The sequence below is a fragment of the Lygodium microphyllum genome, chromosome 4 (genome assembly GCF_053477565.2).
Source record: "Lygodium microphyllum isolate KBCC chromosome 4, Lygodium_microphyllum_v1.1.10, whole genome shotgun sequence".
Taxonomy (NCBI): domain Eukaryota; kingdom Viridiplantae; phylum Streptophyta; class Polypodiopsida; order Schizaeales; family Lygodiaceae; genus Lygodium; species Lygodium microphyllum.
This window is the reverse complement of record NC_141138.1, coordinates 34042647-34069578: the sequence shown is the minus strand read 5'-3', so window position 1 is coordinate 34069578 and position 26932 is coordinate 34042647. Positions and strand designations below refer to the sequence as shown.

At 41.6% G+C, this 26932-nt stretch overlaps 1 protein-coding gene across 1 annotated transcript in view; it reads left to right on the top strand.

Moving 5' to 3' along the window:
- The first annotated feature begins 11820 nt into the window (after positions 1-11820).
- Positions 11821-26932, top strand: part of LOC148036934 (Kelch repeat-containing F-box family protein) — a 43804-nt gene continuing 28692 nt past the window's right edge. Inside the window, exon 1 of the mRNA XM_087675861.1 lies at positions 11821-12893. Coding sequence (XP_087531987.1) covers positions 12485-12893 — 409 coding nt within the window. The 5' untranslated portion in view covers positions 11821-12484. The remainder of the gene's footprint in view (positions 12894-26932) is intronic.

Here is a 26932-nt window from a genome sequence, read left to right as displayed (position 1 = left end):
CAATAACTCACTAACTAATACCATCTCTCTCTCTCTCTCTCTCTCTCTCTCTCTCTCTCTCTCTCTCTCTCTCTCTCTCTCTCTAACCATCTAACTTACAATAACCTACTAACTAACCAACAAATAAGTAACTAACAATAACTCACTAACTAATACCATCTCTCTCTCTCTCTCTCTCTCTCTCTCTCTCTCTCTCTCTCTCTCTCTCTCTCTCTCTCTCTCTCTCTCTCTCTCTCTCTCTCTCTCTCTCTCTCTCTAACCATCTAACTTACAATAACCTACTAACTAACAACATCATAAATTAACCAACTAATAACTAACTTATAATAAGATCATAAGCTAACAACTAACTTGCACTAACCTACTAACCAATAACATCATAAACTAACCAACTAATAAGTAACTTACAATAATTAATTGTACCACTAACCAACTAAGCTACCATCTCTCTCTCTCTCTCTCTCTCTCTCTCTCTCTCTCTCTCTCTCTCTCTCTCTCTCTCTCTCTCTCTCTCTATCTATCTATCTCTATCTCTCTCTCTCTCTCTCTCTCTAACCAACATTAGGTAGATTAGAAGTATCAATTATTTATTCTCTCACCACCCTCTCTCTTTCTATCTCTATAACTAACCTACCTAACCACTAACTAACTAAGCTACTATATATATATATATAACCAACTAACAACTAACTTACAATAACCTATTGAACAATAACATCACAAACTACCCAAACTAGCAACAACTCACTACCATCTCTCTCTCTAATTAACCAACTAACTAACCTACATAATACTAACTAATAACATCATAAACCAACCTACTAACAACTAACTTACAATAACCTACTAACTAACAACATCATAAACTAACCCACTAATAACTAACTTACAATAACATCATAAACTAACCAACTAATAACTAACTTACAATAACTAAGATCACAAATTAACAACTAACTTACACTAACTTACTAAACAATAACATCATAAACTAACCAATTAATAAGTAACTTACAATAATTAACTGTACCACTAACCAACTAAGCTACCATCTCTCTCTCCTCAGCTCTCTCTTCTTCTTCTTCATCATCTTCTTCCTCTCTCTCTCTCTCTCTCCCTCTCCCTTCTCACCTCTCATCATCATCATCATCATCATCATCTTCTTCTTCTTCTCTCTCTCTCTCTCTCTAACTAACCAACTAACTAAGCTACATAAACTTACTAACTAATAACATCATAAATCAACCTACTAACAACTAACTTACAATAACCTACTAACTAACATCATAAACTAACCAACCTATATTTAACTTACAATAACATCATAAATTGACCAACTAACAACTAATTTACAATAACCTACTAGCCAATAACATCATAGACTAACCAACTAATAGCTAATCGTACTCAACTAATAAGTAACCAACAATAACTCACTAACTAAGACAATCTCTCTCTCTCTCTCTCTCTCTCTCTCTCTCTCTCTCTCTCTCTCTCTCTCTCTCTCTCTCTCTCTCTCTCTCTCTCTCTCTCTCCTCCCTGCAGGGAAGGAGGAAATGCCAATCTAATACCCCACAAGAATCCGATAGATAGAGACACGTGCACACACGTGCTTGCATAGACATGAGAGAGAGAGAGAGAGGGAATGAGAATGATCATAGACAAAGAGAGAACCATGATATCTAGGAGAGAGAAAATGACGATAAGGAAAGAGAGAGAGAGAGGGGGAGAGGGAGAGGGAGATGGAGAGGGAGAGGGAGAGGGAGAGGGAGAGGGAGAGGGAGATGGAGATGGAGATGGAGAGGGAGAGGGAGAGGGAGAGGGAGAGGGAGAGGGAGAGGGAGATGGAGAGAGAGAGAGAGAGAGAGAGAGAGAGAGAGAGAGAGAGAGAGAGAGAGAGAGAGAGAGAGAGAGAGAGAGAGAGAGAGAGAGAGAGAGAGAGAGAGAGGGCATGAGAATGATCATAGGCAAAGAGAGAACCATGATGTCTAGGAGAGAGAAAATGACGATAAGGAGAGAGAGAGAGAGAGAGAGAGAGGGAGAGGGAGATGGAGAGGGAGATGGAGAGAGAGAGAGAGAGAGAGAGAGAGAGAGAGAGAGAGAGACTCACTTGCCTTTGCTCCCTCTTGTTGACTGTTGTCTCTACTTCTACATGCTATTGCTTCTGCCTACTGCCTTTGAGTGAGAGTGCCGGAGAGAGAGAGAGAGAAGGAAAGAGACCACGTACCTTTCCCTTTGCTCCCAATCATGAGCAATCATCACCACCTTTCTTGGTTTGGTTTGGGAGGTAGGTGTAGGAGCTCCTTGGTGCTTCCTGAACCTCTACCTCAAATAATAAAGTAGTATAGATTTAGCCTTTATTCATCTCCCCTTATTCCTTCACAAGCCTCCCATTCATGCGGAGGGTATCGAGGTCATTACACAATCACAGTCCTAGATGAGATGACTCCAAGGAGAGTGTGGGACCCTCTACCAATACAAGAAGAAAGGCTAGTTTTCTTTCAACTTTCTCACAAGCACTTGCACCACTCAACTTTATTGTGTGTAAGCAAGACTTCGTTCTATAATCAAAATTCCTTCGTTATTAATAATGGTGTGAAGATGTGTACACTACTTGTTGCTCACCTTCTCAAGCTCCAAGCCTCCATCCTCCTTAGCAATTGTGATCTAATCCCATGTAATTGCTATCCACTTTTTCTCCTCCCCATAGAACCAAAGATATGCTCTAAAAAGAGACTCAAACTTTGCTAAGAAAGGGTTGGGGAAGGGCAAGATGGCTTGAACATAAGTAACTAGGGGAGACGAGGGAATTGTTTTCACCATGACTAGCTTTCTATCAAAGCCCCAAGTCTATCCTCCCTATTTCAACATCTTCTCTTTAATATCCTCAAAAAACCAATTGAGCCTCTACTACATTCTGATCCCTAACTCAACCAAGGTAGTCCAAATACCTTACGATTATTGCCAATGTTGAGAAATTTGAAGACCAAGCCCATAATACAATCAGGGGATCTCTCAACAATGATGTGTATGAGCTTTGAATTTATTGCATTAACTCTGGAACTTGAGGCTATTGAGAAGTCCTCATAAGTTATGACATTTGAGCGATAGTGTCGTCATTTGAAAACATCTATGAAAGGGATAACAATCCCTTTGAGATGTCCTTCTCCCATCTCTCCTCACCAACCCTCAAAGGAGGTCAATGGTGTGCACAATATAGGAGAGGGGCCAAAGGACACCCTTGCCTCACCACTTTATGAAGCTTGAAGCCATGGGACATCAAGCCGTTGATGCATACTTTGGCTATTGCATTGGTGAACAAAGCATCTATCATCTCATAGAATAGCTTAACCAAACCCTAAAGTACTTAGTATGTGCAACAAAAACCTCCACAATATCCTATCACATGGTTTTCAAAGGCCACAAAATCCTATCATATGCTTTTAAAACTCCACATTGATAAGGACATGTTTTTCACTTTGCAAGGTAAAATCTACCAAAGTTTGCAAACTTACTTTGGCATATTGAAATTTCTTGCCAAATATGAACCCATGTATGTTGTGGGTGCAAAATTTGGGTGGGAGAAATTTGATCCTAAGGCTAATGCCTAGGCCATTACCTTGTGGGGTACATTAAATACGATCAATTCCATAATTAGACAGTGCCCTTACAAAAGATTAATTAAGAACTGGGTGATAAACTCGAAGACTACCCCTAAGGCTTTGAATGAGTTTAAGGGCTTGCATAGGTTGCGGGCACAAACATCCCAAAAAACCTAGTTGCATTTGACATGAAGATGATTTGGGCTAGGGAACTTACCCTTTTTGATCTTGTTGATCACATACTCAAGCTCCTCCAAGGATGATCCAATATAGTAGCCATCTCAATTGGTTACCCTTGCCTCCATGTACTTGTATAGCTCCTTTTTTGCTATATTTGTAGGCAACATTAAAAGAAATGTAAGAGTTAAAGGTACCAGCAATTAGCATGATCAACTTGATTGAAGGGGAGCCATCAATGGAGGAGAAATAAGAGTCAAAGATATTAGCAATGTCCTCATCATGTGAATTCACTTTTCCATGTGAATCTTAAGCAATAGCCATACTATCCTTCATTCTCTTTTTTTCAATGCTATGAAATGAAATGGAGTGAGACCTTCACCTTCCTGCTCGCACTTCTTTTAACTACACCCTTGCAACATTAACTTGCATTTTTTATCAATGGAAAAATGTAATATTTAAATTAAGATATTTGATACATATGTATCAACCCATAGTAGATAGCTCAATTTTGCTCACTATAGAGTCCCATTATGTTTCGAGAAAATTTCTTAACCTTGCTTGTCACTCGTTTCAAGTTTTAGCATCATAAAGGAGAAAATCATCATCAAGCCCATAGATATCCTTCAGTGAATGTAATGGATTACGGAGCACCTCATTCTGGTAGTCCAGCGGCAATTTTGAAAAGATATTGGATGTAAAGTAGTGCTTGAGGATTGTCCAAGGCTTTTATTTTATGTAACAAATCTTTAAACTCGTGTGAATATGTGTCAAAGCTCTTCTTTCCCATATCTAGCTTAAATAATTTATTTAATTTTTTAATCAGATCATTGGCTTCTAAGACTTTTGTTTTGTGTGACAAATCTTTAAACTCCAATGAATATGTATCAAAGCTCTTCTTTCCCATATCTAGCTTAAATAATTTATTTAAATTTTTAATCAAGTCATTGTCTATGAAATGTTTTCTCTCCATAGAGACATCCGATGCGAGTCTCATCCACGTTTGTGAGTTACCACCCGACAAGGTTACTGCAAAGGCCCACTCATCACAGCTGAGCATGTCAGCACCTATTTGGATTATGGACTTTGGAGCTATAGATCACATGACTCCTATAGAGGACATTTTTCGTACCCAAGCCGCTACAACTAGGCGGGCCGCCTAGGAAACAACTCCTCGGTCAAGATCTAAGCTCAAGGTTGCATCAATTTTGCCACCGACAAGGGTTTAGATCTGGCTTTTGCTGCACAATGTATACTATGTCCCTCAGCTTGGGATGATGAAACCAGCCTTCCTTCTGTGGATGGGTGATAAATCCTTGATTACAACTTAATTACAGCAACAAACAATAAATGCAAATCTGAAAATACAAATTTACCTACTACTAATCTTAAACAATGCACACTCGATTGGCCCCAAAATTGGCACCCCTTTCGGTATTTCTTTAGCTTTATTGAAGAATAAGTTGATTTACAATGGGATTCTCTCAATCCCCTTCGCAATCCAAACTCCCCTTGATGTCCAAAGTGATCAGCAAGTCTTCAATCTGATTTGCCCCATGATTCAAGCACTTAATCGGCCTTCACCCACTTCATAGATGATGGAAATGCCCCAAATTCAATGGTTGGTTATTCATCCACCTGAATTTAGCTAAAATTCACCTTCAGTCCTGAAAAATCCAAGTCTTGGAGCTTCCAATTTTTGGCACACTTCTCGAGGTTACTACTAAATCCTAATTTCTGTTGTAAATTAGGGTTTACATCAGATAAATTTGCAATTTCTCAGCCTCCAAGGGTCCAAGCAAGTATAAACATTTGTTTATTGGTATAATGTTCTTATTATCTTTGCGTAAGTCATCCTTCCCCCTTGCATGTTGTTGAGCTTGCTCTAATTTATCAGAGGGACCCTTTGAGGGTGGTTCACCTACCCCAACTCGACTAGTATGTTGTATTTTTTTGAAGGAAATTTTTGAACTGAAGTCTTGCTTCCTCCTTGCCATGAGTGGCCTTTTATCCTAAACCCCACCATTCTTTATTTCCACCATTTCATCCTTATTTTTATTTTGTGCTCTCTCCGAGCAAGACTTCATGAAGTAGCAAGAAGCCTTGCAAATGTAGCATGCATCAAGAAATGCCAAGAACCTAACTTTGGTGACAACTTCAAGCCCATTTGCATCAAAGCATTTTAGGACCTCCAATGTCTCTTTTCTTCAGTCTTAAAAAATATGCATGACTTCTTCTCGGCTTGCATTGCACCCCATTCATTGCTTGCTATATACAAAGCCTTCCCAAGTACCTTGGTTAGAGATCCAATTGTGTCTTTCTACTAGCATGGAAGGATGGGAGGGGAAGGAGATTCAAACATGACACTTGGATAGTAGTATATCATTAGGAGAGAAGTTTGCTAACAAGGGCATTGGGTGTACAAAGTCACCTCCATATCCAAGAGTAGTGCTTATAACAAAATCACACTCAGCAAAAGACCCAAAAAAAAACATTTTCCAACACACGTATTAATGCAATGCCATCTTGGCTTAAAACATTGTGCCAAACCACTTGGCAAACTCTTCCTCGCTAAGTACCCTTCATAGGGAGTATAAAAAATGCCTACTACTGAGAAATAAGACAAATGAGAGAGAATGTTGTAGGTTCTCACAAGAGCGTCATGTTTGATCCAACAACTTCTTGTTATGTATTGGAAGATAGGCTTTAAGCTAGTGCTCCACATTAACCATACTAACCCAATCGTCATGTACCACCATTGCAATGTCCACCTCGAAGGCAGTTGCATCTTCTTCTACATTGGGTTTACACCTCCCTTCCCTCCTTCTACAATGCCTTCTTTGCTACACTCTCGATTAGTGAACCTCTTGTGAGTGACAGGGAATTAACATGCATTTTAGTCTTGGCATTAAGGCTTATAAATGCTCCACCATTTGCTGCCATGTGTTAGAACTTTTCCCTCACTATTTGGCTAGCAAATTCAAGAAAATGTACACCGAAAGTGGATGCCTAAAGCCCCGGAGACTAATAGCTTAGTAATAAGGCCAAAGGAGTGGACAAAGGTTTTTACATACATTGAGATTAACGAGCTTTTACTAATAACTTGTACGCTAATCTGTTTACCAAGTTGTTATAAGTAAATAACTATTTACTATACGTTTGAACCTGGGAATTCAATGCCAAGGGTGAAGAACAAGAAGAAGGCTCAAGAAGAAATGGGCTCGCTACAAGTAGCCTCTGAATTGGGTACAAACTTCAACTAAGTCAGTGTTGATTTTTGCAAGTACCCTAGGTTTCTTCATGTGAATGGCTCCTTAGCAAGTGCCTTTCTTATGGAAGGGCTTTTTCAAAACTTTGCCCTTCGAGAGTCGCATGTTCTAAAATTTGCCCTTCTAGCTACAAGAATACTATTTTACAAACTCCCATTTAATTAATGTATAATCTCTTTGAGCTATTTTCTCGCCTTGTCATGTTCATTGTTCTTTACAAAACTATAATACCAACAATGATATGATAAAATTTTCTACACTTAGTATACTAATCAGCTAATGATTTTAAGCATAAGAAAATAAAATTGTAAATAATATCATGAGAATAAAGTGTAATGCTGGGAGAAAGGCTAGAGTTCAATTAAGTAAGATAGTTCAAAAGGGAAACAAGATAGTTCTATGATAATCCATGGTCACATATCAAAATAGCAACACAATCAAAAGCATATCATTACTCATGCTTTCTTACACCAATTCTGCTCCTACCACATTGACACTACGGTGAGCTTTCAATCGATCCCAGGTGGCATAAATGGCATCCCAATCAACATTCAAAGGGTCTTTAGCACCATTATATGAAAGAAACATGAGATCATTCAAGGTCTCCAATGACATCCTATTGCGATCATTGGACTTGATATGATTCATTTTAGAGAATCCTCTCTCACAATCAACTATGCTTGCAACAATAAGCAAGCATGAATGCCATAACTTTTTCATCTCTCCAAAGACTTGATCAAACTCAATATCATGCCCAGATAATTGCCATGCACCATGCATATTTTGACCTAGACATGTCCTCTTTAACTTCACCATAAAGTCTCCATACTCAAGCTTGCATGCATCAACATCATCAAAGCTCCCAAACTTTTCTAATAAGGCATTTATCCAAATTGCACCCATTGTGAAGCATCCATGAACATCATGTGGGTAATCCTTAGGGCTAAATATATTTGCAGCCTCAAATAGCTTTAAATCGAAAAACCTCACATATAGTGCAGATATAACTTCTTGTACAAATTGCTTGCCAATTTCAATGCAGCTCTCCCAAGTTACCAATTGGTTACATTTATCCTTAGGTCCCAACTGATTATTATGAAGAGTATGCCTTTCCATAGCTCCAGCATTGTTGATTGGAAAATGCATGTATCCATCTTTAACTTGCTGATAAAACTTTGTGAGATGTTGTGTCCCATGACCAAAATCTCCCAATAAGAAGCGTGCCTCTAGAATATTTATAGTGACCATAAGCTATGTTCCTATTGAAGTTATGTCTACTTGTTCAACTTGGAACTTTTTATTTAGAAGGTTTAGGTAGTGTATCACATCATGTAACAAATGTAGGAAGAATTCAACCTTGAATGAGGTGAACAACATATACAATTCTGCATTTTCCCTCATCCATATACTCAATAGTGCTGGCATCAATGTAACAAGCCTTTTCACTACTTGTCCTCTTGAGAGCCAACAAATCTCATGCACCTTCAAGACCTTATGAACTGGTAGCTCAAATTCAATGGCTAAGTTTTTCAATTCTCCATGCCTTTTGTAAGAACTACTAAGCCATTTGTAAGACTTTCAAGCAGTTGTTTCTACTATCTCAAAGATAGATAATGTAGACAAAGCATCCTTAGTTGCCAATGGATCTCTATGTGCTATACAATGGACTCCAACTAGGTGTGGTACCTCTCGTGCAAATCGGTCGACTAATCCATTTTGCCCAAGCATCACACCACATCCATTAGTGAAAAATCCTACAAGCTTAGATTTTGAAAAACCAAAGCTTTGCAAAAACTCATGAGAGCCCATCATACAATCCCTTTGCTGTTCCATTGTGTGTTTTCAATAATGAAACAAATCTATTACGTACATATCCATTGCCCTTATCACATAAATATGTGATACATATGATCATGTGGTGATCATTAGAAACATTTGTGCTCTCATCCACCATTAGTGAGTACAAGGGACTTTCACAAATATTTGCCTTTGCTTTCTCATACAAGTATTTGTAGCATGCCTCCAAAAACATATGAGCATAAGATGAAGAAAGATAGGATGCATAACTTCCTTGACTAGGTACATATGGTTCCCCAAAAAATACTAATTCCTTAACATTCTTTTGAAATTCTGAAAGAGGCTTGTCTCTGATCTCAATGAAATACATCACTTGAAGCAACACTCTAATCCGTGCAACCCTTTTGTCTACCTCTGCTTGATCCATATTGTGCAAATATGTATAAAGAGGTAAAGTTTATCTATGCTCTTTCTCTGCCCATAAGAACTTTGCTTTGTTGTGTTCTTTGGATTTTCATGCATCTCCAATGATGGTTGTTGGAGAACTATGCTATCAATATTAGCAAAAACATTGCTCATCTTGAAGTGTGTACACATCTTGCAGCGAATTCTTTGTTTGCCATCTGCATCATGTGTAGCATAGCTCCATGGAAAGTACACCTTCCAATGTTCTTGATACACATGCTGGCCCCTCACTTTTTTTGACACTGAACCTTCATAGTCTAAAACTGCATTCACATGTGCCTCATATCGTTCTCTTACTTCATGTATGCTTTGTAGTACATTCACATTTTGTTCCATGTGAATGTTATCTTCCTCCTCTTCTAACCTCACACTGAGGTCCACACTCACATTCATTGTAGGATGTGTATATGCATTAGAGCGTGTGTTTGGAACATCATTGTTCCCAACACTATTGGGCATATCCTCTATTGATTTTCTCTTTCGCATAAAAGCCATTGAGAGGCTTAATTGCTGAGAATCTTTTTTAGGGCGCCCAATTCTTGTTGAGAAGGCCATAACTTCAAATGCAACTGGTCACTATCAATAACAATAAGTTCATAAGTTTCAAATAAAGAAATAAATTTTCAAAGGTCATATAAACTATTTTATGTCATACATATCTTAATAAGGTCACAGTTTCACCCATCCATCTCAAAGAAAAGTGGTTTCATTTCTTAGTCAAATTGGGATTATAATACCATGTTTTTTCTACTAAAAAAGACAAACCAAAGAAAAATGAGCATATCCTTACTAGTAAATGTAGAGAAAAAATGAGTACTTATGTTTTGGGGATACATGTAAAGATTTGATGATATATGAGAGTCACTCTAAGAAGTTTTCCTAATATCTCTTCTTGCTAAGCAATCTCACTCCTATGGATAGTGACTTTCATAGTTGTGTCTTCTAGTTTGACAAAGGTTCTAACTCCATATATTTATCCCTATGAATTGTGTAAGACTTTGGCCTTAGTGTTTTTGGGTTATTCCTTGATAGTATAGTTCAAAGGACCTAGAAATTTTTTTGCATCCATAGGATCCATGTTACACTTAACTAAACTAATATGAGTTCAATCCTGAACACTGAAATATATGCCTTCTAAGTTCTCTCTCAACCGACCTTAATGAAGAGTCAAGACTATCTTAAAGTTGCATAAACATATAACAATTGATGACTTGTTAAGTTAGACAAGTCACCTGTTAAATCTTCGATGACTTGATTGACAATCAACTTGCAAATTTGCAATTTAGATCAACACCAAAGTATGTTGCCTCTCTCACTGTTGTACAATAAACTTCAATAATATGGATGCTTGCAGGCTGCAACTCCAAGCTCCAAAGTCCAACCTCCAAATTCCAATGGATTATAGACATGTGCAATAAATTTATAGCCATTTTAGTAACTAACAAAAATTACTTGTGCGATAAATTTCAATGAGTCGCTAACTTCTAAGTTCAGGCCAAGTGGTGAAGGATGAAGCTTTACTCTAGAGTAGAGAGAGAGAGAGAGAGAGAGAGAGAGAGAGAGAGAGAGAGAGAGAGAGAGAGAGAGAGAGAGAGAGAGAGAGAGAGAACAGATTCGTGACGTTGCAGCCCTGGCGGCCATACATGATAGTAGATACCTGTGAGGAATCAGGATGTGCAGTGAGTCATGACTGGTCACTGCATCCCTCTTGAGTCTTTGGAGTCTAAGACTGCTTTGAGTGTGGGACCATCAACAACCCTTACAACTTGCAAGTTGCAGGTGCACCATTCAAGATCATTATTTGCTCGCTCAACATTCACCCTGGGCGTTGGAGCCTTTCTAGCCTTTTATGTCGCTGCTGCAGCTTGTTGCCATGGCGGAGTGGCCGGTGGAACATAGGGAGCTATGGTGTGCTGTTGCGATCGCAAGAAGGGCTCGTGAGCTAGAAATCATGGCACATTTGTGCAACTGGCTGGCAGCTGCCGAGCCTATTGTACCTTGGGACTGGGAGTTGGATGTTGGGAGGAGAGTCGAGATGGAAGCATTTGGAAATTGTCATTGTCAAGTTTCCTCATCTCTATTCTCTTGTACAGTGTACTCTGAACTCACGAGTCACGACTCTTGAAGTTGAGTGTACTGCCTTTAGGTTAAAAATTAGGGGTTTCAAATTTCAATCTTTGGGCTACGGGCGGCTAGTAGTGAGCCGTTAAAATTTGGCCTTAAGTTTTGGGCAGCAGAACTCAAGAAGGCTTGGAGTTGGAAGTTGGTGGCTTCAAGCTTGGCCCTTGCTCTTAATAATAATATTAATAATTATTATTTTTTAAAACTGCCCTTCTAATGCAAGGTCCGAAAAAACTTGCCTTTCATGAAGAAGGGCAAATTTTTAATCTTGGCGTTCTATAACAAGGCTTTAAAAAACTTTGCCTTCTCTTGAAGGCCAAAATGCTTAAAGAAGGGCTCAGCAATCCTCAAAAAAAAAAAAACCCTACTACAAAGTGTCAGATAACCTCTGTCAAAAAAAGTTCCACCAACTTGTTTGCTTCCCCCCGTCGCCATCAATCAGCCCGTGTAAAATTTTTTGAAAGACCCACACAACTTTGAAGGCCTCTGCTCTACGCCCTTGCCAGCGCATAACCTCCCCTGCTGCTGCTCGGATTACATGCTCTTTCTCCAGCTGAAGATCGTTTGAGAGGATGAAGCTCTTCTCCTTTTAGGGCTTCCTCCAGTTATACTGGGCGGCACACAGATATTGTGACTGTGCTTCGATGCAATGTTTCAGCTTGACATTTGAATTGATGAGTTTTTGGAAGCCATTTTTCATGGCTTTTTGATGTCTCCAGGACACACGTCAGAGCAAATTTTAACGGGCTCGAACGTTTGCAAACAAACTGAGCATGGTCAACAGACGGGCAGTACACATATCAGAACAATATTTAGGGCTTGATACTTGCAAACAGACTGGACATGTTCTACAGACTGACGGCTTTTTGATGCCTCAGTACACAGATCAGAGCATTTATTAGGGCTCAAGTACTTGTGAACAAATTGTATGTGGTGAATAGAGCCTCTCAGACCAATTGCTTTTTGATATCCCAGTACACAGATCAGAGTATTTTTTAGGGCTCTGGTGCTCGGGCATGGTCAACAGAGCCTGTCTGACTTCTCCAAGTAACCATGGATTGGTCATTCCATGAGGAAACGGATGATGACAATAAGGACGATGGAGATCACAGTATACTTCAGCTGGGAGCAGATCAAGTGCTGGGCATTTTGCAGCGCCTCCCGGTATCCTCAGTATTGGCATTTGGGATGACATGCCGGCGGTTCCGTGATCTTGCCAATTCAGATGCTCTCTGGGCTCTAATTTGCAGGCGAGAATGGGGGAGCAGTGCCATGGATGCTTGGCTTTTGCCTCGTGATGGCAAGATAGGATGGAAGCGCCTGCACAGGCAGATGCTGGCTTTAGGTGCTGTTAGCTGGCATAGATTGTATCAGGGAGATGTCTATCCGGCTGCTCGGGCCTCTCTCTCAATGGCTTCTATCTCACAGAAAGTGGTGATTTTTGGAGGTGGATATGATGGAGGTAAGTTCAGGGTTTCTGTTACCTCCAGAACCATCTGGTTCATGACTCCATTTATTTCTTGTTTTTCTCAGTCAATGGAAGTAGAGGGGCAGCATTTTCTTGGTAGGTATTAGAAAGCTGATAGCAATATGTTGTATTTTTTCTTTGGTGAGATGACTGACATTTTAGAATATCAGAGAGCTTTATTTCAGTGTCTATTGGTGCACCCTTTTGAGATGCATTCATGCAGGTGTTGTTTGAGTCAGGGAAACGGAAGAAAGGTATCTGCTGCATTGGTTTGGTGGTCTTTGCTAATGTTGTTAACGAAATTACTTAACATGGTTTCAGTCTGATCAACATCACTTAACTACCAAGTGTATGTAACCTGGAATGACTACCTTGGGTCAGTATGCTCTGCTCAGTTTGTAGACGATAGTTGCGAAGGACGTAGATGATCACTACTTCAAGCTGAGAAGTTATTTTATGGTGTATTATATCCATTATGCTATTGGAATGTGGGTTGAGGGTCTGACGTTTGGTGTTCTATAGCTTCTGGTGGAGCTTCATCATAACCAATTCAAGTGCTCCACTTGAAATGTGGAACGTATTATGTAGAATAATTATCTATTTTAGAGAAGTATAGAAGCAGCAATCATATTTGTTTTCAGTTGCCACGCTGTTGTTAGAATCATCAATGTTTGTATAATTAGACCTAGTGGATCTAGGCTATTATGTGCGAGCTCTGAACAGTTCAATTCAGATTTTGCACTTTCAAAACTTCATCTCTCTGGAAGGATCACTGTCATCATTTGGATTGTGTTCTGTCACACTTTTTGAGCTACACACTTTTTTTTTTGGCTATGCATGTTGGCACACTCTCCTCATTTGAAATATCAAAAGGAAGACTTTCTGGATGGTTTGTGAATTTTGTTCAGCCATGTGTAACTTCAGAATCCTGATGCATGGCTTGCACATGTATGGGGAAGTGTCCTTGGGATCTTTTGGAGAATGGCATGTGTGGAACATATTTATGGGATGGTGGATTTGGTCTGGTTATCCCTTGAATTGCATGTGCTGCAATGGCTTGAGCTATGAACAGAGTTTCCAAGGTAATCGGTGCTGCATATTCTTGTGAATGTGCATGTGGAAGCGGAATGCAAATGAGAGAGAAAAAGAGGGGAAAGAAGAAAATGAAGGACTGCATACAATAGATTGAGCCCTTGCAGCGTAGTAACATGGGATGCGCATTTTCTAGCTTCCCATCTCCATTCCCAAATCCTTTCCCATTTTAATATGCCTTGCACTGCATGTCTAGAGGACAGGGAGTGAGGGAGCTGGGCAGGACAGGCAGAAGGGAGAAGAAAACACTGAAGAGGATGACTGAATAGGCACTGTCCAGCATGCCGACCATGATTAGGAGGGAAATTCAGAACTTGTCTGACCATAAATGCAGATTGGACCAGTGCAGTGAGATCTGGCTGACTGCAATAATGCTACATGGCACGCATCGCATTTGCAGCCTGCTGCCTTCATTTGCTGCATTTTGTGCTGCCAGCTCCCCTATTGCTTGTGTTTGTTGACGTCATTACCTATTAAGGCGTTTTGATGACGAGTGACATTTAGAAGTGCTGACATCATCATCAACAAGGGGTCATCGTCATATTAGCATTGTGTGTGTTTCTTTTGTTCAGGCCTCAGAAGGACATCCATGTTAGACTAGTACAAATGGTAGAGTTGATTGGATTGAGACTATGAAGATATCAAAGCGATGATTGAGTTTGTGAAGATTGGTGTTTTGACTATCATGACTGTGAAGATGGTCGAGGTTGGGAAAGAGATTGTGATGCAGATCGACATGTGGACCATTTGATTGACGAAACTCCCAATCACCATCCTATCATTGTATCCTTCTTCCCTGTCCTCTGACCACTACGATTGGGAATCATGGCACCATTGGTGTAGCTTTTTGTCATACCCTTACTTTTCACTTTTCAAAAGTTTGATGTGACAAACTTATTTCATTTGGTTTTGCAAAGTTGAGTGGATCCTTGACACCTTTGACCTCTTGGAGTTTGTCATTGCCCCTCATCCCCGACCTCCTGTGAATCTTCATGTTTCAATGATCGTGGACTCAATAGCTTTTCGAGATCAGGTCAATGGTAGTGTCCCCTCTCTTTCTACTTGAGTTGTATTGGTTTTGTGCTTGTGCATGTAAGATGCAGTTGCATTAGTATAGAGGCTTAGCCTAGGTTGGCATCCCTTTACCAGATTTGGACATTTGGATCTCGAATTACCCTTGAGCTAAAGCTATTACATCTCTTTGTTGCAGATTCCCCTATGACGAAGGACTACATCAACTTGATAGAGAAGATTTAGGATGAACGCTGTATCCCTAGGAGAGATTGTGGCTTTGGAGTACCTAGTTGTGATGCTTCTAATTTTTTGTCATCGAAGTATGATGTCTTATGTATGAGTCTTCTCATCTCTTGTACATAGGATTCCATCACATGGGAGAAGTTAATCCCTTGTAAAGAAATGGTATGTGTCACAAGGACGTGAAATTTTGAGATGCTTTAATCTTGTTGATAATATTTTATTAAGCTATTAAACAAATATACAAGGTTGTTTAATCACATGTGATGCATATGGAAAATATTCCATAGTAACATGCCAAGGACCTTGAGAATGCAATGGAAGGCAAAAGTTGAAGTTATGCCGATGGGGTTTTGTTGGTCAATTGGTATTAGATTGGACCCTAGGGCAATGGATGGTTTGGCTAATAAGTGTCAGTGGTGATACTAGGAATTAATGCTAGTCTAAGGATTAACAGAGGTTGGGAATCACTGTAGGTTGTAAATGGCCTAGCCAATTTAATTATGGGCTAGTCTCAATTCCATGAGGATATGTATTTTTAAAACCTCACTTAGCATGTGGATTAATTTTTAATCACATGGTTAAGTAAATGTTGCACATGTGAGGTGTAACTAGGGTTAGAGTAAATTTATGAGTCTACGACTTGAGGAAATCACGGGATGTCAAAGGCAAAAGTTGCTATAAGTTATGTTGCACATGTATTTGGTGGTATCTGGTGCCAGTTGTTGGTCTAGGTCATTCATTTTGCCATAAGTGTCAATTGGTGACACTAGAGAAGTGGCGTTTAATGGTACCTAATACCAATCTGATGGTCGAAGATGGCGTAGATGCGGTCGGGAAGGGAAGTTGCTTAGCCAATTTAATTATTGGCTAGCTAGTTTATTTTTTTGGGTGTCAAAATAATTATTAGATTAGATTTCAATATTTAAAGATTGAAAATTAATATTTAATTATGGATAATGCTTGAAAAACCATTTGGGAAGGTTGCCATTTGGCAAACTTGCCCATAAAGGCTGGTGGGATAGTGAAGAAAAGGAAAAACGTGACCATTTTGCTGTTGTGAATCGTGGGGAGCTGTTGGAGTTGATTGGGACTGTTTTTTCTCCATTTTTCAATCGGAAAGAGTAGGTTGGCTGCAGGCGACAGTTCTTGGGGATCCCCAAACTGCAAGCAATAGCATCTAGGCTGTTGGCGGCTCAGGGCTGGTTGATATTGATATAGTGGCTGAAATTTCTGCAGATTAATGTTGAAAACAGGGCAGAAAAAGAGGTTATTTATGTTGACACTTTAGAGATGTATGAAGTCATTCAAGAGTTTGTTGAGCATGAATGTTATGGGCTGCAAAACAGGGTTGAAGCAAAGGATGGATACAAAGTATAAAACAATTGCAAAGAAGGTTAAGCTTGTGGCTTTGCCTTTACTGCCTAAAAGTGATGGGTTGGTTGAAAAAGTGACTCAATAGCCTAGTTTACAAGATCCACATGGTGTAGGATATAAATTTACAGCTGAAACTTTACAGGTGATACAAGTTTTCTTTTGCCTGCAGAAAGAGCTTGTTTCTTGCAGATGTTGGCAAGGCATGAGAAAGCCTTTGCGTTTCAGCCAGATGAAATTGGATGTGTTGATTCGACCATAGTTGCACCTATAGTGATCTTTACAGTACCTCATGTGCCATGGAGTTTAAAGCCTATTCTAGTACCTCGGTTATATTTGCCTAAGTTGTTGGAGCTTTTGAACGAGAAGACCAGGATGCGGATTTTGGAGCCCTCTTCAGCTCCATATTCGAATCGGTGGTTTATTGTTCCGAAGAAGAATGGTTATTTGAGGTTTATACAGGATTTACAACCAGTTAATAAGGTCACCATAAGGAATATTGGATCAGGCTCGATTGTGGATGAATTTGCAGAAGCATTTGTAGGCAAGGCAATTTACTCTATGGGAGATTTATATTTACGATATGATCAGTTCCAGCTTGCATTAAAAAGTCAGGATATCACTACCATGAAGACACCACTTGGTTTGGTTAGGATGTGTATGCTTCCACAGGGAGTAACCAATTCAGTGGCGTATACGATGAATGCTATGCATAAAGTTTTGAGGGAGTATATTTCTCAGTTGACCTTACCCTTTCTTGATGATGTGCCGATCAAAGGATGTGATATCTATGAGAATAATGAAGAGTTGAATGAGCATGGATGTAGAAGATTTGTGGGTGATCATATTGCTGATTGTGATAGGATTTTGAGCTGTCTTGAAGAAGTGCATTTGTCTCTATCAGGAGAAAAGTCGATATTTGGAGTGTCAGAGTGCAGCGGTGTGGAAGCGTAGGACTGAGAGAGAGAGAACGCAGAGAGAGAAGAGAGAGAAAGAGACAATGGAAGATGAAGATCCGCTGTATAAAGTGTGCTGAATACAAAGATATGCAGATATATACACGGGCGTAGTGCGCTGGACTGCGTGTCTCCACCTGGACGATGCAACCTGCTGTTCACCTCGAAGTCCGCTGCAGTCTGCATTGTCTCCTGTCTGAAATCTGCGAACAGAGACGGAATCTGCGCGTCACTGGTCTGTAATCTGCGAGCAGAGAAGTGTAGGAGACTGTTGGGAATGTCGGCTATTTATAGCCAGAAATTGCCAGGAAATAGGGCGCCGGAAATGCCCAGTCGGCTGCATTAAATGCAGCCGACTGCTTGCAGAGGGTCGGACTGCCACGTGGCAGTCCGACTGCACACTGTCCAACTGCACCAGGCTGTGATCTCTAACACCCCCTCTCAGAGCCTGGGCAGGGCAGAAGCTTGAGGGATCTGGAATGTCTCCGAAGTAGAGCCCGGGGAAGTGCCTTCGTAAACAAATCCGCAAGATTGTCCTCCGTCTTGCAGTACTCCACAGTGATGGTCTCATCCAGAAGCTTTTCACGGATGAAGTGGTACTGGATCTCTATGTGCTTCGTCCGGGCATGAAAAACAAGGTTCTGTGCCAGGGCAATGCAACTCTCATTGCCACATTGCAGCAAAGTAGGACGAGTCTGGGGGCACCCAAGCTCCTCCAATAATCTCCGAAGCCACACAGCCTCACATCTGGTGGAAGACGCGGCCCGATACTCTGCCTCGGTAGACGAAAGGGCTACCGTGGGCTGCTTCTTGCTACTCCATGAGATAACACCTGCACCGAAGGTAAAACAGTAACCTGTAGTAGACCGCCTGTGGTCCACATCACCGGCCCAATCCGAGTTGCTCCAACCTGCAAGTACAAGATCTGAACCATCTGTCCCTGCGGGGTAATGAATCCCTAAATCAGACGTCCCCCTCAAATACCGAAGTATCCTCTGAGCAGCCTGGCAATGCACCATCTTAGGTTCACTCATGAACCCTGCCAAGAGCCCAACAGCAAAACATAGATCAACCCTAGTGTTGAGAAGCCAAATCAAGGACCCAATCAACTGACGATAGCGGGAAGCATCCGCCAAAGGAGAAGCTGAATGGGAAGTGGCCTTCCAGTTCGGATCCATAGGAGTAGAAAGGGCCCGACAATCCTCCATCGCAAAAAACACCAAGAGCTCTTGTACATATTTCTGTTGAGAGATGAAGATCCCCCTCTGAGACTGATAAATCTCATGGCCCAAAAAGAAATGGAGTAGACCCAAGTCCGTCATCTCGAACGTCCGATGTAAAGCTGACTTCATCTCTTGGACCTGCTGTGCATCATCACCTGTGACAATCAAATCATCAACATATAAGACAAAAAGCACACAACCATCCTCGGAAGTGTGAACATAAAGCTGCGGATCGGCCTTGGAACGCCGATATCCCAACTGAGACTGGAGGAACGAATCAATCTTCTTGTTCCATGTACGCGGAGCCTGCTTGAGGCCATACAAGGCCTTCTTCAACTTGTAGACTTTCCCATCTGAAGATCCAAAACCAGGAGGCTGCTCAACATAGATCTCCTCCTTCAAATCACCGTTGAGGAAGGCCGACTTCACATCCAACTGATAAACAGGCCATCTCCTATGGCCAGCCAAAGCAAGAACAGCTCTAATGGTCGCCATACGAGCTGTGGGGGCAAAAGTATCATGACAGTCAATCCCTGGGCGCTGTGCAAAACCTTTAGCAACAAGGCGAGCCTTGTGCTTATCCAAAGAACCGTCGCTAAGATATTTGGTTTTGAAGACCCACTTGACGCCAATCACCTTCTTATTCGAGGGGCGGGGCATGAGTGACCAAGTGCCATTCCTCTCAATAGCCTCCAACTCGGCTTCCATAGCTTTCTTCCATGGTGCGGACTGTAAAGCCTCCTTCACGGAGGTTGGCTCTCGATCTTGCATAACACGGGTCATCAAACAATAGTTGGAGGAAACAAGCTCCGTAGAATGTGCCTGGTGTCTCCGTGACCGCCGCGGACCATCCTGCAGTCCCCACTCCTCAGGAACCCCCTCGATCCCTGAATCACGGAGTGTGTCACGGGCCTAGCGAGGAGGAGGCCGAACCTCCCCTCGTCTCTCTCCATTAGCAGAAGACTCTGGAATATCCACCGGTGGTAACTCCTCTGAGGTGACTGGTGGTGCAGTAGACTGTGTGTCAGAAACATAATCATAATCAAAAGGCACGGGCTCCAGTGGAATTGTAGAAGGAGCCCAACTCTCCCTTGGATCTCCAAGAACGGGATGCTCCTCACCCGTTGATGTAGCCGGAACCTCCACAAACCGCACATCACGGCTAATGTACACATCCCGCTTGACGGGATCATACAGTCGGTAGCCTTGGGACTGGGAGCTGTAGCCAACAAATACCTGTTTTCGGGAAGCTGCTGCAAATTTATCATGATGAGTCTTGGGAATGTGAACATAGGCATCACACCCAAAGACCCGAAAGTAAGAAACATCTGGCTTCGTCCCAAAATAAGCCTCAAACGGGGTCATCCCTTCCGCGGCCGAAGTAGGGGATCGATTAAGGATGTGGACTGCAGTAGCCACAGCCTTGGCCCACAGAACCTGAGGGGTCTGTCGGTGCTCCATCATGGTGCGCGCCATCTCGATCACACTGCGGTTCTTCCGTTCAAGAATGCCATTTTCTTAAGGAGTGTTGGTATTGGCATACTCCTGGTGAATTCCTTTATCTGCACAAAACCGAGCAAACTCATTAGAAACAAATTCACCGCCCTTGTCGGATCGCAAGGTCTTCAACTTCCGGCCCGATCGGTTCTCCTCAAAGAGAAGCCAATCCTTGAAGTGTGAGAAAGCTTCTGACTTTAATGCCAAAAATAGGCCCATGTCATCCTGCTGTAGTCATCCACGATCAGTATGAAGTACGAGCTCCCACGCAAGGACTCATTCCTCATAGGGCCACATAGATCCGTAGATACAAGCTCCATCGGTGAAGTAGACCGCCGCGAAGCTGTGTGGGGAATGGCATCCCTATGCTGTTTCCCCCGAATGCAGGAGACACATGGCTGTTGGCTCACCACTATATCTGGCAACCCTCGAACAAGCTGTCCACGTGACGCTCTCCGAAGATAATCATAGTTCAAATGACCAAACCGAGCATGCCATAACTCTGACTGTGACTGAGAGGTAAGAAGAAGAGTAGAGAGGGCGGTGGAAGACTTCAGTTTGTAAATGCCGTTCTCCTCATATTCGGATGATAGAACCTTCCTCGATCCACGATCAAGGACTCGCACCGTAGTACTGTCAAACTCCACAAAAAGGCCAAGGGAGCAAATCTTATGAACTGAAAGGAGATGGTACCCTAAGCCTGGTACATGCAAAACCTCTGAGGTATGGGTACCACCTCGTCCATCGGGAATAAGCTGCATCTTACCCCGACCTGCAATAGATACTGAAGAGCTGTCTCCAATGAGAATCTGCCCATGCGAGGGTCGCAATTGGGCAACACCATCTGATGAAGGAGTCATGTGCCGTGAGGCACCACTATCAACGATCCATTCTCGAGCCTAGGGAGCCGTCATCGCAGCATCAGAAGCATTCGGTGAAGCGTCCTCACTGACAGCTAGATGAAGAAATGCAGCTGATGAGGGTGCAGCCACCGCTCCAGAATCCTTGTTGTCTTTCTTGTCTTTGTCAGGGCAATCCTTCTTCCAATGGCCAGTCTTTCCACAAATATGGCATGTGGAGTCTTTGTTCTTGTCCTTCTCCTTGTCCTTCTTGGACTTGTTATCCCCCTTCTTCTTCTTTTGGTCCTTCCCCTTCTTCTGAGAGGCTTGACCTGTTAGCGCCTCCGACTTGGAAGCATTCTGTCCCTTTAACTGTTCCTCTTGGTCCAAGACCATAGGAACCAACTCTTCCCACCGAAGAGTAGACTCTCGCCCCGAAGCAATAAGGGCAAAGTAAAATGTACCGAATCGTGGCGGCAACTGGGACAAAAGTGTGATCGCCATGTCTTCGGAGGAAATCGGCTTCCCCGCATTCTGAACCTGCATCTGAAGCTGCCTTAGCTTGTTCATGTGCTCCCGCAGCGAAGAAGACTTATTTACGGACAAGGTCCGCATCTGTATCTCCAAAGAAACCCGCTTCATAAGGGTCATCCGATTGTACATCTGATCAAGCTCTAGCTATATCTCCCGAGCCACCGTCAAGTGCTCGATGTGAGCAATCACGGCTGTAGTACATGATAGAAAGAGAAAGGAACGAATCCTGGCATTCAGTTTGTCCCAATGAGATTGGGCCTTGGCCAGCTCCGCACGAGCATCGGAAGAGAGTTTGGACTCATCTCTTATCGAGGGCCGGTCGATCTCCTCCTGGACCAGCTCTGCCAAATCATAGGACTCAAGGATGGCCAACATCATGACGCGCCAAATGCGGTAGTTGTCGCCGTCGAGCTTCTGATCTGCAGGAAGAGCCGGTAAGACAGGCACCTTCCGGTCCATAATCGACTGGAACTCCAAGTCAATCTTTGTAGACATCTTCACCTGTAATGCCTTCACAAACACAAAAGCAGCCCCCTCTGACTGGGAAAACTCAGCTTGCTAAGGCTCTTCCGCGTCTTGAACCTTCTTCACCCGCCGGAGGCGATGAAAAAGCAAAACCTGCACTTGTAGGCTGAAAACTCAAACTTCCTCCGCGTCAAACAGTAGTAAACAGCAGCAAATCCACCACCTGGACTCCTTTCCTGCGTACCCACACCCGTTTCAGCCTTGTTCCAAGGTGCAGCCCTCCTGTCTGCCCTTAAACGCAAAAAACGCAAATTTGTGTCGTGATGGAAACTCCTCTTCAGGTTGATTCTGCGCTCAGTCAGCCCTCTAACACTGCTCTGATACCATGTCAGAGTGCAGCGGTGCGGAAGCGTAGGACTGAGGGAGAGAGAACGCAGAGAGAGGAGAGAGAAAGAGACAATGGAAGATGAAGATCTGCTGCATAAAGTGTGCTGAATACAAAGATATGCAGATATATACACGGGTGCAGTGCGCTGGACTGCGTGTCTCCACCTGGACGATGCAACCTGCTGTTCACCTCGAAGTCCGCTGCAGTCTGCACTGTCTCCTGTCTGAAATCTGCGAACAGAGACGGAATCTGAGCTTGTCACCGGTCTGTAATCTGCGAGCAGAGAAGTGTAGGAGATTGCTGGGAATGTCGGCTATTTATAGCCAGAAACTGCCAGGAAATAGGGCGCAAGAAATGCCCAGTCGGAGTCGGCTGCATTTAATGCAGCCGGCTGCCTGTAGTGGGTCGGACTGCCACGTGGCAGTCCAACTGCACACTGTTCGACTGCACCAGGCTGTGATCTCTAACATGGAGTGGAGGAAGTATTAGTTGTTGGGCACATGTGTGGACCATATGGGAGAAAGCTCTCACCAGTAAAGATTGATGCCATAAGTAGGATACAGGAGACGTGTTCGAATGTATCCGAGGTAGAGAAAACCCTATGGCTGACATGCTTTCACGAGCAAGGTTTGAAGATGAAGAGGAGCTGATGGAAGATGAAGAGGGCGATGTGATATGTGCTGAAAATGAATTTATGACAGCACGGAATGAGTATACAGCTGCTGTTACTATAGGTACAACTGTTGAAACATGGATTTCAGCAGTAAGAAAAGAACTTACAGCCATGGGGAAGAGATGGGTATTAGAAAGAAAGCATAATCAATGTTATGCTTCTGTGAGAACACAATTTTTTGAAGAGTTGTATGAGAATGATTGGCTAGAAATAGCTCAATATCTTAGCCTTATGACAAAGAAGACTGAGTGGTCTGAAGTTGAATTCAAAAGGATTAAAAGAAAAGTTTTTCTTGAAAGACAGATATTTATGGAAGCATGCAAAGAAAAAGAGAGGAGCTCTGATATGTGTATTGGGAGATAGGGCTTCTCAACAATAGGTGATGCAGGAGGTTCATGAAAGCTTATGGGTTGGACATAGAGGAGTTTGGGGCTCATTTGCCAAGATCAAAGAGAAGTATTGGTGGCAAAACATATATAAAGATGTGGAGCATTATGTGGAATCATGCAGTGTTTGTCAGATGTATTCCATGGTAAAGCATAGAGATGGATTGCAATTGACCTATCCATTGTCTATGATTACAAATGGGTAGTTGATTTGGTTACCATGCATACATGTTAATGGAATATAAGATATCTTGTGCTTGTACGAGAAGACTTGATGAATCAAGTGGAAGGTCGAGCTTTTAATAGAAAGACTATTCAAGCAGTTTGCAGGTTCTTATTGGAAGAAGTCTTTTGTAGGTATGGTTGTGTTGGTAAAGTGGTTGTAGATAGAGGAGAATTGGATGCGAATGAGGCTCGTGACTTCTTTTCACGATTGGGTATCAAGTAAGCTTTAACTTGAGTCTACAATCCTAAAGCAGATGGCAAAAGTGAAAGAGGTCATCAGCCTATCATTAAGGCATTAGCAAAGTTATGCAAGGGCAGGATAAAAGAGTGGCCAAGAATGTTACCCTTTGCTTTATGGGCTGATAAGACCACTCAGTGTGTAGTTACAGGGTATATGCTTGCTGAATTAATGTATGGACAACAACCAATCCTATCTATTGAGGAGACTATTGCTACTTGGAGTATTCTACCATGGGAAGAGGGTTTGAATAGAGAAGAGTTGCTGGTCCTACGCATTAGATAGTTAGAAAGAAGGCCTGAAGACATTAAGACAACCATGAAAAAGCTGAAGATTGCAAGGATCAAGAACAAGAAGAGGGTTGACAAGCAACACAGACTTCAACCATGAGCTATATAAAAAGGAGACTAGGTGCTGGTTTATGTCAGTAGCTTGGAAAATCAGCATAGTGCCAATCGGAAGGTGGCAAAGCGGTGGTTTGGTCCGTGTGTGGTAAGGTTTGTTTTTGATAATGCTACCTATGCATTAAATGAGATGGATGGGATAGCTCTAAGGATTGCAATGGCTGGAAAACGTATCAAGCTCTTTAGACGTAGAGAGTCTTTAGCATATGAGTTGAAGGAGATTGATACTGAGCATGAACATGAAAATATGGAAGAAGAGGTAGAAGATAAAGACATTGATACGGCAGAGGATACTTCTTTTGACATTGTAGATCCGTAAGACTTTGGCACATGCCGGAGGATGTGCAGGTTAGGAGGGGGTGAATGTCGTGTCACTACAGAGTCACAATGTGAAAAACTCCAGAGTACATCGTCATTCGGCTTTCTTATTGATCTAGAGAGCCAATGCCATATTAGTCATTAATATTAGTGTTGGTAGTGTAGATGGTTAAAAAATACTAGATTTTTGGACAAGTTTAGCCAATTTTTAATATTTTAGATATTCTCTCTTGTAAATATCCAAAAACTATAGATAACTTCTAGAATAGGATGATATGTAAAAAAAAAAAGCAAGTGGCTTTCAATCATTTTTTGGGGATTTTATGTAAAAAGAAGGATTGGTGAAATCGTGCGACGCGCGATCCTAGTTTTCAGGCAGGAAACAACACTCTGAATTGGGAGAAGGAGTGATTTGGGAGAATTTTGGCCAAGTGTCTTAGTATTTTACCCCCATTTCAGAGCCAACGGAAGCATCAGATTGGCGGTCTGAGCAGTAGAGAGGAAGCTATTGTTTAATGTACGTTTTTTTGTCTGCAAGAGATTTATCTTCTCAGGATACAAAAATAAAGTGATAGGCTTCACCTCTATGAGTATTCTTCTACATCTTCTATTTCTTTAAACCCCTTTTCTTTCATTAATTGCTCTCCTTGAATCTCCCTTCACCCTACTGTCTCTCACCCCTGTAGTAGACTTTCAATCCCAAACGCTCCGACAACGTAAGTATAGGTTGGTCATTAATGATAAGAAGAGTGATTTTTTCTTGCATGAGATCCACTTTTTGGGGCACAATATGTTGGCTGATGGCATTTGTATGGACCTTGCAAAGGTTAAGGCAATATGTTGAGAGCCATCTTTTAAGAATGTACATGAGATCTGTAGCTTTTTGGGTTTGTCTATACTTCTATTATTATAGGAAGTATATATGTAATTTTGCTGAAATAGCATCTCCATTGTATGCTTTGTAGAAAAAGGGCGTATCTTCTAAGTGGATATCAGTGGGAATTCCAGCATTTGAGAAGCTAAAGGAAAAGATGACTTCAGATCTTGTGCTTGTATTGCTAGATCGAAGGAAGTCATTTGTTGTTTAGTGTGATGCATGCGAGAATAACATTAGGGCTCTTTTAATGCAAGATACTCGAGTTGTGGCATGTGAGTTGTAATTATTTCATAGCGTGGGACCTAGGATCCTGAAATATTAGTTAATACCAAAGGTAAAAGTTATAAGAAGTTATGTCTGGCAGGTACTAGGTGGCACTCCGTGTCAAATTTTGGCATAGATTAATTTATTGGCCACTGATGTCAATGGTGACATTAGAGACTAGACATTAATTAATTATTTAATAGCAATCTAAGGGCCAATAATTGCTCAAAGATAGTTGAAACACGAATTGGTCTAGCTAATTTAATTGTTGATTGGTGAAATTATTTTTTAAAATTTTCAATAAAATTTTAAAATAATTATTAAAATAGTTTAAAAATAATTATTAAAATAATTATTTTAATAAGCTGAATAATGTTGAAAAATGGGATTAGAAGATTGTTGTTTGTCAAAACTTGTCCATGCAAGTGGGTAAAACGTTTTTGGGGACTAGTCGAAGTTTATTTCAGTCATTGTGAGAGAGAAGAAGGTTGTTAGAGAGCAAGGAGATGTTGTTAATGTGATTTGTAATCACCAGGGACTAGTCTTATATCAAGTGATAGTAGTTTGGGACCTTCTAGGTGTAGGTGATAGAGCCTAAGGTCTTTCTCATGCAGTTGACAGCATATAGTAGGGAGCAGTAGCCTTTCTGGTGGTCCTAAGCCATAGGTGATAGCTTCCATGGCTGTTTGAGCAGAGCAACAATAAATTTTCAGCCTTTCTTGTGAGAAAACTCTGAAATCTCTTTTTCTCTCTCTCTCTGTGGCAGTCTCTCTCATTCTCTAGCCATCTCTCAAGTTATCTTAGCAAAGTCTAGCCATTTGAGTCATCAGAGGAAGAGATTTCACTTAATCTCTTTTGTAAATCCTAATTTACAATAGAAAGTAGGGTTTTGATAACCACCTTAGGATGCGTGCTCAAAATTGAGGGCCTAGGACTTGAATTTCAACAGTTGAATTAATGAATGTTAGGAAAATTTAAGAGGCTAGCTAGCTAATATTTGATTTGGGATTAAATTTGTCTTTCAAG